At 38.0% G+C, this 11,791-nt stretch overlaps 1 protein-coding gene across 3 annotated transcripts in view; it reads left to right on the forward strand.

Annotated features, from left to right (window-relative positions):
* Positions 1–8,946, forward strand: part of MORC3 (MORC family CW-type zinc finger 3) — a 42,468-nt gene extending 33,522 nt beyond the window's left edge. For all 3 annotated transcript variants that reach the window (XM_003132764.4, XM_021070964.1, XM_021070963.1), the window contains 3 exons: positions 2,471–3,356; positions 4,930–5,087; positions 7,447–8,946. In XM_003132764.4, the coding sequence (XP_003132812.1) occupies positions 2,471–3,356; positions 4,930–5,087; positions 7,447–7,600 (1,198 nt within the window). In that variant the 3' untranslated portion in view covers positions 7,601–8,946. The remainder of the gene's footprint in view (positions 1–2,470; positions 3,357–4,929; positions 5,088–7,446) is intronic.

Raw genomic sequence — 11,791 nt, forward strand, 5'->3', positions numbered from 1 at the left:
TAGCAGGATTGCTACTTAATTGAGAATGTGTGATTTTTTTTTTTTTTTTTTTTTTTTTAGTTTCTATAATATTCTTGGCTTTTCTTCATAAAGATGGTTCCAGACAAAGTAAGGAAAAGTAAAATCTGTAACGTTTACAGAAAGACTTTTGGAAGTGACTGTCATCAAAGTGGGAGAATAGAGATATTTCATTAATTTTTAAAGCCTATATTCTCAAATTCATAGAAACAAAGTCTGTGGAAAGGGATACCTAAACTAAGTCTTAAGAGAGACAAGTAGGTGGGAGTTCCTTTTGTGGCATAGTGGAAATGACTCTAATATCCATGAGGTTTCAGGTTCAGTCCCTGGCCTTGATCAGTGGGTTAAGGATCTAGCATTGCTTTGAGCTGCGGTGTAGGTCGCAGACTCAGCTCAGATCCCATGTTGCTGTGCCTATGGTATAGGGTGGCAGCTACAGCTCCTATTCAACCCCTAGCCTGGAACTTCCATATACCGAGGGTGGGGCCGTAAAAAGCAAAACAGGAGTTCCTGTCATGGCTCAGTGGTTAACAAATCTGATTAGGAACCATGAGGTTGCGGGTTTGATCCCTGGCCTCTTCCCAACCTGCAAAGTCTGGCAGTGCTGTTTCTCCTTCTCTGTCAGAGGTAGGGAGTTTACTTTCTGAAAGAGTTTTTATTGCTGGGGATGTGGGTGAGCCAGTGTTGGAAATAGAAGGAGTAAGCAGAGTTCCCGTCGTGGCGCAGTGGAAACAAATATAACTAGGAACCATGAGGAGGTGGGTTTGATCCCTGGCCTCGCTCAGTAGGTTGAGGATCCAGCATTGTCGTGAGCCGTGGTGTAGGTTGCAGACACAGCTCGGATCAGCTCAGATCCAGCATGGCTGTGGCTTTGGCATAGGCCGGCGGCTACAGTTCTGATTAGACCCCTAACCTGGGAACCTCCATATGCCTTGGGTGCGGCCCTAAAAGGACACAAGACAAAACAAACAAACAAACAAAAAAAACAAAACAAAAAACAAGAAGGAGTAAGGGAAAGTTTGAATACTGAATGGCAAGAAACCCTCCTCCCTACCTCCCTTCATTGGGCTCCCAAGAGAAAAGCCCTAGGTAGTGATGACAGCTTAAGCACCCTTGGGATCACACACCCAGACCTCACTGCTTTTAGTCTGAAATATAACCATAGCCAAGGACTCCTAGATGTACAAGCCTGAAACAAAGGGAGTAGAAGAAACTACATGAAATTTCTTGGGAGGTGGGCAGGTGTACAAATCAGTCTCTTAGAGTGGAAAGCTAAACCGGCGGAAGATAGAGAAAAGAAGAGACAACCTACTGGAGGGGCCAAATGTCAGAATGGGAAGAACAAAGGGGAGGAAAAAAATGTAAGACAGACTTAATTTCCACTAAATACACAGCATAATGACTGGAAAAAGATAAGAAACATCATCATGAAATTTTACAGCACCTGGGGAAAGATTTTTTTTTTCAGAGAGCAAAAACACAGGCTAAGTGCAGAAGATCGAAAGATCAGGAATCAGAATTTCAGAAACAGTGAATGGTAGATAACAATGGAATTTTAAAGTTTTGAGACAGTAATTTAATTTCCAACCTGGGAGTACATATGAAAATCAAACCAGCAATGAACTTGAGAGGCGAATAAAGATATTTTCACCATGCAAAATTTCACATTTTGCTCAGTGGGTTAAGGATCCGGCGTTGCTGTGAGCTGTGGTGTAGGTCGCAGACATGGCTCAGATCCGGCGTTGCTGTGGCTCTGGTGTAGGCCGGTGGCTGCAGCTCCAATTGGACCCCTAGCCTGGGAACCTCCATATGCCACGGGTGTGGCCTTAGAAAAGGCAAAAAAGACAAAAAGGGGGGGGGATTTTTCTTGAGTAATGAGGTCTTAACACATAAGGCCCAAATAGCAAACCAATACAAATAACCCAAGTGGTGCAAAAGTTATCAATTGGTGATAAATTCACAGAAAACTAAGCAGATGAAGAAAATGAGACAATTTTTAATGCAGGGGAAGGTGTTTTCCATGAGTGATAGGCATGCTGGTTTGCTTTGTGGCTCACGTTTATCACTGAATGTTGATAAAAATTGTGATGGGCAAATGGGAATAGTAATGCCATTTGCCGAGCCCTGAGATTTAAAGAGCAGCCCTGGGGTGGCTGGTGGGCATTCTGTTTGGAGACGTTACATTGAAATGCCAGAGGACTCAAATGAAGAGATGTTTGGCAGTATAAGGTCTGGTACTTGAAAGAGGTCTCAGTAGTTTGTTTCCTCATCTGTAAAAGGAGAAAATAATCTCTACATCATTAAATCATTGGGTAGTACTGTGTATTACATCATTTTTAAAAAATGAGCATAGGCATTTCTTAGAATTTCAAAATAGATGACTTCAAGGTCATCTATTTTGTCCATATCTACATTTTATAATCTTAAACTTTATATATAAAATTTTTTTCAGCCTGAAAAGGAGACTCTCTACTCGTTCCTCAATTTTGAATGCAAAGAATCGGAAATTAAGTAATCAAGTATTTGAAAATTCTCCTTATAAAGATGATGATGAAGATGTCATCATCTTAGAGGAAAACAGTACTCCCAAGCCTGCAGTAGATGATGATATTGAAGTGAAATTGCAACAGAGTCACATGGAACAAAGTGGTGTTCAGGTGGAGCCTGTGGGTGATAATGAACCTTGTGGCCAGACTAGTTCTGCAGGCACCTCCTCATCCAGGTGCGATCAGGGAACTACTGCGGCCACCCAGACTGAAGTACCAAGTTTAGTCGTTAAGAAGGAAGAAACTGTGGAAGATGAAATAGATGTAAGAAATGACACAGCTATGCTGCCATCCTGTGTGGAAGCTGAAGGAAAGACACATGAAACCCAGGAAACCTTTGATAAATCTGCTGGTGATGCTGGTTGCCAGTTTAATGAACTGAGAAATGAGCTGCTTCTCGTCACCCAAGAAAAAGAAAATTATAAAAGACAGTGTCATATGTTTACTGAGCAAATCAAAGTGTTACAGCAGAGGATATTGGAAATGAATGACAAATGTGTGAAGAAGGAGATATGCCATCAGTCTACTGAAACTGATGCTGTATTTTTACTTGAAAGTGTTAATGGCAAATCTGAAAGCCCAGACCATGTAGTATCTCAGTATCAGCAAGCTTTGGAAGAAATAGAAAGGCTGAAAAAACAGTGTAGTGCTTTGAAACATGTAAAGGCTGAATGCAGTCAGTGTTCCAGTGGTGAGAGTAGAAGTGAAATGGACGAAATGGTTGTGCAGCTTGATGATGTATTTAGACAGCTGGACAAATGCAGTATTGAGAGGGACCAGTATAAAAGTGAGGTGAGTTATATCATTCAGCATAATGAGAGTCGTGGGAGTCCAGGGGCCTCTAAACCTTAACTGTTAGTTGCTGGATTGGAATAAATCACTTAACAGTATTTCAAGGTGTTAACTGCTTATCCACTGGTTCTCAACTGGGACTGGTCCTCCTGGGGGCATGTGGAAATGTACAGGGCAGCTTTGGTTCTTAAAATGTCGTGAGAAGATGGGCATTGCTGGAATTTAATGGATGAGGACCAGGTCTGATAAATAACTATACAAGGTAGATGATGATACCTCATTTTATAGACATACCCTGTGTTAGGTACCATTAGTTTCTTTTGCAGGTGACATAAAGCCTCAAATAACAGTAGCAGCTGCATAGTCATCAGAGACCCGGGCTTCTTCTACATTGTTGTTTGCTTCTCGACCTGCAGTTGTGGTCTGAGATGGCTCTTGAGGTCTAGCTAGCATATCTGTCCACATACCATAGCAGGAAAGAAAGGGTGGCAGTTCCTGAAAGCTGCTTACCTGCCATTTGTTACAACTTAGTCACCTGGCCAAAGATACCTTGGGAATATAGACTTTACTTGGGAGTTCTTTTACTGAGGAAGAAGGCACCATCAATTCAGATTTGAGTAGCTCCTTTTAAAAAATACGTCTTATATTTATGTGGTGTTTGAATGGAGACTTTCTCTGCTAAAAGGAATGTGGAGGAGTTTTCATCGTGGCTCAGCGGAAATGAATCTAACTAGTTAGTACTCATGAGGACTCAGGTTCCATCCCTGGCCTCGCTCAGTGGGTTAAGGATCTGGCGTTGCCGTGAGCTGTGGTTTAGGTCACAGATGAGGCTCAGATCTGGCGTTTCTGTGGCTGTGGCATAGGCCGGCAGCTGCAGCACCAGTTCGACTCCTAGCCTGGGAACTTTCACATGTTGCAGATGCGGCCCTAAAAACACACACAAAAAATGGGGAGTTTGGAAATGACATAATGGTACTATACCAAACTGCCCCTTCTTCCTGGAAATACTGCTGCCATAACTGCTCGTTTAAATATTTCTCTTGATGTATTGGCTCAGGAGCTAGATGACAAACCATATAAAAATAAATACGAACTTTCTGTTATAGCTGGTGAGTGTGCAAGAAGTGAAAGTCACTATGACAACATAATTCAGGCTTTTTTTTTATTTAGGCATTTTAATCTTTTTTAATTTTAATTTTATTGGAATGTAGTTGATTTACACTGTTGTATTAGTTTCAGGTGTGCCCCAAAGTGTATCAGTCATATGTATAAATAGGCTTTTTTATCTTGGTTTTTCAGTGTTAGGTCCCATTTGTTTTTTGTTAAGGTTTAATTAACATTTTTTTATTCTCTTAATGTAAAAAGTTAGAGAAGTGAAACTAAACAAAGGAAGCTTTATTTATTTATAGAAAGATAGTGTTTTTGGTGTGTGTTTTGTTTTGGGGGGGAGGTAGATGTCTTAATTTTTTTATGATAATTTTCGTCAAGCAGGGCTTCCTTTATTTTTTAGCTTAAATTTGCACTTTGACATTAACATTTTAAAATTTTAGTTATAAAATTAATTTTTTGTCAGGTTGAATTACTGGAAATGGAAAAATCACAAATCCGTTCGCAGTGTGAAGAACTGAAAAATGAGATTGAACGATTAAAATCTACAAGTCAACAGATAGGAGCAGATGTGTCAACTTCAAGTAACATCGAGGAGTCTGTAAATTATACTGATGGGGAAAGGTAAATGAGGCATTTCACGAGGGCTGCAGTTCTGGTTATCATGATGCTTGTTTGCTAGCACACAGCAGACATTGTTCATCGGAAGTTACTGACTCCTGTGATCCCACATCATGACAGACAGAGACACAAAAGAAGGCCAGGTCGTCATCCTTCCCTTCAAAGAATTACCAATTTAGTGAACTTCACTTAAATGAAATAGGAATTTCAAAGGAATAAAGCTCTGATGGTTCCGAGTGGTTTGAATGTTTTGAGGGAAAAAGGGAAAATTGAGCCAAGTATTGAATAATGGGCCGAATTAGGCAATTGACTAGAAGACAATGAAACTCAAACTTTTTTCACCTTGATTTCTTTTATTCTGTACTTGGCACCATTTCTTTATGGTCTGCTATGTCATTTTACTATATGCCTTCACCAGTTTTAACTTTAAGGAAATTACAAAATTACTAAAAGTTGCCATAGTATGTAGGTGATTAATTAGGACAAAGCTCTGTGAAAATAAAATAAATAGCAAATGAATGACTACTCTTTCTCAGTAAGATATATTAAATGGGCTTGGGATTCTGACAGTGTTGGTGGTCTTTTGATAATTTGCCATTCAAAAAGTCATTATAGGGAAAAAAACCAACAAAGTCAGCCAGTAAGGGCTAAAACTGTGCAACTCTTCCTGCTAATATAATAAGATTTGATACCTAACAGGTACTATGTTGAGAAATATTCTCCTACCATCCTCATTTGACATTAATTGTTTGTTTTTAAGTTTTTGAAGGACTTCATTAAATCTATTCATAGAAATAGGATGATTGGATTAGTACACATAAGCATGGAGGGCAAGGGGTCAGAAAAAAAATCCCACCTGGTGCTTGTAAAAATGCAGGTCCTTGGGCCATAGTGCAGTTTTGAAATTGGAAACTTTTAAGCAATCTCCCAAATGATTCACTTGCCCACCAAACTTAGAGTAACTGATGATCTTTTAGATCTGTACTTCACAGACGGTATAGCCACATTTTGTCACTGACACTTGAAATCTAGGTAGTCATTGGAGTTCTCTTGTGTCACAGCAAGTTAAGGATCTGGCATTGTCACTGCAGTGGTGCAGGTTTAATCCCTGACCTGGGAATTTCCACATACCTCGGGCTCAGCCAAAGATAAAATAACATGCTGGATTTTGACACCCTAGTACAGAACGATGCCTCAATGTTTTGATTATATGATGAAATAGTATGTTTTATGTAACTGAAATTTGTTTCATTTTACTTTTTAATGTGGCTATTTGAATATTTAAAATCGCACATGGCGCTTACAGTAGCTCTCTGAGTGCTGCTGCGTACACGACAGCAGGGATCTGTGATGCATCTTGTGGACAGGAGGAGTTAGCCAGGACAGAGAAACTTAAAGAAAGGCTGGTGAGGTCAAAGAGATGATGGGGTCCTGCTGGGCTTTTGTCTGCTTTTCATGGGGAAATGGGCCTGTGGTCAAAGGTGAGTGGGAAAGCATGGACAAAAAAGAGACTGGTGTAGGAATGACGTAAAGTGTTATCGACAGTCCATGGGATCTTAGCACAAGCTTACAAAACATGTTTAAAATCACATTTTTGTGCATTTTTGTCAACCCAAGGATGAGCATCTTGCCCCTTCAGAGATTTCATTGTAGAAAGATCCTAGTATCTAAACTAAATGTAGACCTGCAAAGAAATACATTTTTATTCTTAGACTGGTGTTCTTACCCAGTTTATCACTCCTGTTTTCCAGGTAATAACAAGATTTTCAATTATAAATAACCTCTTGTAATTACGTATTTTACCAGTCTGTATTTTCTCCACTCTCAAATTAAAATTTTATTGGTTGGAATTCCCGTTGTGGCTCCTGAGTTAGGAATGCATAAGGATGTGGGTTCTATCCCTGGCCTCGCTCACTGGGTTAAGGATCTGGTGTTGCTGTGAGTTGTGGTGTAGGTCACAAACACAGCTCGGATTCTGCTCCGCTTTGCTGTTGCTGTGGCATAGGCCAGCAACTAGTTTCTAGCTCGGGAACTTCCATATGCCACAGGTGTGGCCCTAAAAGAAGTTAAATAAATAAATAAATAAATAAATAAATTTTTAAGAATTGTATTAGTTGAAACCAAAAAGAGCCACTAGTTTTATGAGACTTTACTTACCAGTAGATAAACATGTCGTTATTAAATTATGAATTAAGTGAATTATTAAATCCAGTTTCCTCGAGGAAGTTTTGCTTTTCCTTTAGTTTGTATATCATCGTACAGAGATTGGTTTTAATGTTTCTCTTAAATTTTAAGCCTTACATGAGTATTAGACTGTGTAATTATAATGTTCATCTAATAGGTGTAATATTTGTATTTGCAGCCTCAAACTTCGATCTCTTCGAGTTAACGTAGGACAGCTGCTGGCCATGATTGTACCTGATCTCGATCTTCAGCAAGTGAATTATGATGTTGATGTAGTTGATGAGATTTTAGGACAAGTTGTTGAACAAATGAGTGAAATCAGTAGTACTTAAAGGATATTTTATGTGAGATAATAAAAGTATTTGCTCAACCCTTCTGGTTGTACAGCTTTCAAAATGTAAACAAGTTTGTTATAGAGATGATAGGCAACAGACTGAAGAACCATAATCTTTTCTGTATTCTATGCATTCAAGTGTGGACACAAATATGTGGACACATTATCACACCTTTTGAAATGCCTGTGAATCATTGGTATTGAGCAGCTACATAGCTAACTCATGATTCTGCTTTGAAATGTAAATATTTGTAATTAAGTTTGCACATATTTTTTTATTACCCTAGAGGACTCAAGTGTTTTCTCACGAAGAGGTTTTCAGGTTGCCCCTAACCTTTGTGCAATCTTTTCTGGTTCCCCAAAGTGTATTTTTCTCTGACTTGAGGGCTGTGCCATAAGACAAATGGGAACATTACCTTTGATTTTCTTACAGAGAAGTTTAAAACAGGGTTTTAAAAGATGAAATAACACTCCTGATAAGTTGTAAGTGAGTTGAGTATTAATGTTTCTGCTGTAAATTCTTACCTCCTGAAATATTTTATTCATGAAAACAAGGTGAGGAGAAACTCGTTCCATTTTGCCAAGACTTTTTGTGTGTGCTGAGATTGCCAATCATGGTTAAACAAAAAGTGTTTTTCTGGAAAGAAGTAATGATCTTTAGTATAAAAAAAGTATCAAAAATATAACATGTCCCACCACATTTACTTTGAAGCCCATTTTTGGCTGCTTAGTCCACATGGGGTGGGCACAATAATTGTTTAATATTTTTTTTCTGAGATTTCCTGTACAGAGTTTTGTAGGTTTACTGCAGGTTAATGCGAGTTGAAGAAGACCATCTTTTGCCAGTGATATTGCATACCTTTTATTATTATTACAAACCTAAGTGTTTTATATCCTGGATGAAGCAACAAACCCCTTAGGATTATAGTATTACGTGCCATAAAAATTATGCTTTATTGGTCCCATGTTTTGTGCAATTTCAAAGAGATGGCTTTCTATTAAGTGTAACTATGTATATATAATTAAGAATCGTATTTTCCACAACTGAAATGTGCATTATTTTTTCAAAGTTTTATCATTGCTATTTATTTTAACTTTTGTTTCTGAACATTCAATACATGTTTTTTTTGTATGCTTAATTACATGTCTGTCTTGTACAATATTCAATTTTTACTGTATATTAACTTCTAGGAAAAGCAAATAAATTAAGATTGTTTTTATTTGCTTGATAAAGTAATTGAAAGTGTATTTTTGGTATGAAGCTGGTTTTCTGTCACAATTGTATCTGCTTAAATTTTAAAATATCTTGTAATAAAATAAAAATATATATGATGGCTAACTTCAGATACTACTTTTAAGGAATTCTATATTCAAGTTATATTTTGAAAACTAAAACTGTTAAGACCCTCAAGTTGAGCTCATTTTACTATATTAATTAGAAGTTATATTTAGAAGATGAAGTCTGTGTCCGTTAGGACTCTAAGAGTGAGCTCACCTTGAGAGTATGTGTGTGTGTGTGCATTTTACACTCGAAAAGAAAATTTTTCTTTGTATAAGTCATTTAATCTAAGAAACCCTGCCTAAATGATAGCAGCTGTATATAGCATGTCTAAGTTTGTGAATATTTATGTAGCAGTTATTTCTGGAATTTGCTATTTTTCCCTTCCTTTGGGTCAGCTATATTCTTGCACAAATACGTATTTTACATGGCTGTAAACTGGCTTAATGGGAAAGCTAATCATAGAATTAATAAGAGAAACTTGCTTGTTAAATTGATTCTTCAGAAATATTTACCTAATACTCACTCTAAGAAAACACTGCCAAGATATGAATCTTTGACAAGGTGGCTGACACAGAATTTAACAGAACAACATGGGCTTTCATGGCATATATAATATTGAGGTGTATTGATATCTTTTTTTAAATTTGTTAAAAGGCTAGTGTGAGAGGACAGTGTTCCTTAAACTAATTATTTATAACTTTTAAAAAAAGTAAGTGTTCACACAGGATGAGCAGTGTGGCCTATCGATGTGTCCTTTATTTTGGCCTCAAATTCCTAATGTCGGCAGGTTGTGCTGGTGACTCTGCCTGTGGTCTCAGACGCTTGATTCTTGGTATCACATAGCCTGCTAAGCGTTATTTGTCATGGAGGAATAATCAGTCATATGTACTGGTGGTTCTAGAATCACCTAGAGTTTCTAAAAATCCCATTTGAGGCTGCACCACATACTAAATTAAGAATCTCTGGGAGTTCCTGTCATGGCACAGCAGAAACAAATCCGACTAGGAACCTTGAGGTTGTGGGTTCCATCTGTGGCCTCGCTCAGTGGGTCCTCATTGCTGTGGCATAGGCCGATGGCTACAGTTCTGATTAGACCTCTAGCCTGGGAACCTCCATATGCCGCAGATGCAACCCTAAAAAGACCAAAAAAAAAAAAAAAGATTCTCTGGGGTTGGACCAAACTACCAGGGTTTGGGGTTTTTTTAAGGCCTTTGAATGTAACTTCAGAGCTGAGAGCCACTGATCTGTATCCTCCAGTGATGTATTTATAAACACAGAACTCAAGTGGTTCCTGAAATAAACTCAGGATCTGCACTGCCTCTTTCTCAGTTGGGTAAGCAAGGATGGGGAGAAGGAAGCAGATTGGTGCTTCAGCTCTGCTCCTTGAGATGTAAATGCAACGGGATGATTTAAAGTGAAAAGACTTCCCACTGCCTCCTGAAAGGTAACCACTATTGTTTTATAACCTTCCAGAAAATATTAGCTGCATACATATACACTTTCATATATATGCATTCAGTTTATATTAAATTTTATCTTTCTATTTGATTATATATTTGTATCAAATTTACACAGATACTGCACCATATAATAATGGGTAACAACATTTCCATATTACTCTTGAAAAGCTTTGGTAGCTTTCTGTGACATGAATATGCTCCCAGTGCTCATTTTATTTCTCATCTTTGATAATACAAGAAATGCCACTATGAAAATAAATACATGTCACACATGCTTTTTCAAGTATATTCAGAATGTACAAGTTCCTTGTAGTGAATACTGATAGGTCAGAGTGTATGCTATGTTAATTTTAATAAATGTTGCCATCCAAAATGGTTGCAACTATTTATACACCTGCGAAAAATAAATGTATGAGTGTGTTTTTTTCCTGTTTCCATCAAACTTTTGCTAATCTGATAATGTGAAAAAATGGCAGCTTGCATTTCTTTGTCTCAGGTTGAACATGTTTTCATATCTTTTGTTGTTTTGTTTGTTCGTTCTTTTTACAGCCATACCTGCAGCCTGTGGAAGTTCCCAGGCTAGGGGTTCAATTGGAGCTACAGCTGCTGGCCTACACCACAGCCACAGCAGTGCTGGACCCAAGCCTCAGCTTGTGGCAAGGCCGGATCCTTAACCCACTGAGCAAGGCCAGGGATCAAACCCACATCCTCACACTATGTCCAGTTCTTAACCCACTGAGCCACAACGAAACTCCCAAGTTTTTGTGTTTTCTTGGCCATAAACACTACCCAGATAACTTAGCTCTCAGGAAGTCCACAGTAGATTTAGTCTTTCTTTGCACAGTGTCACATAAATACACTCATTGGAATGGAGTGAGAGACCCATTGGTTTCATGTCTTTCTATATGCAGCTGGCCCCTGAACAACTTAGGGGGGTTTTGGATGCCGACCCCCATTTAATCAAATCCACATAAAACTTTTGACTCACCCCAAATTACTAATAATCAACTGTTGACCAGAAGTCTTGCTGATAAACAGTCAATTAACAGTTTGTATATCTATCATTTACTGCATTCTTAATTGGAAAAAAAGTTAAAATTTATTGTACTGTACTGCCAAAGTTTTATCTGTTTACAAGATAGACCATATCAGTACATACATCAGGATTGTCTTATAGAAAACTATTCCTAATGCTAAACATCAAAAATGAAAATAGTAATGTGAAAAAAAATTTATTTGCAGGTGTAATGATTCATGAACTGATAACAATGAAGCAGCAGTATGGTTGCTTCATGGCAGCCTAGCCTATATACTAGTTGTTATAAAAATTTTATGCTATACAGTATTAAGTCATTTTATAATGCAGTATTAGAAATGTGACTTTTTTAAAAAACCACTTACCTGTGGTGATAGGCTGATACTGCAGTTTCTCCAATATGAGAAGCAT

Source organism: Sus scrofa, chromosome 13 (genome assembly GCF_000003025.6).
Source record: "Sus scrofa isolate TJ Tabasco breed Duroc chromosome 13, Sscrofa11.1, whole genome shotgun sequence".
NCBI classification, from domain to species: domain Eukaryota; kingdom Metazoa; phylum Chordata; class Mammalia; order Artiodactyla; family Suidae; genus Sus; species Sus scrofa.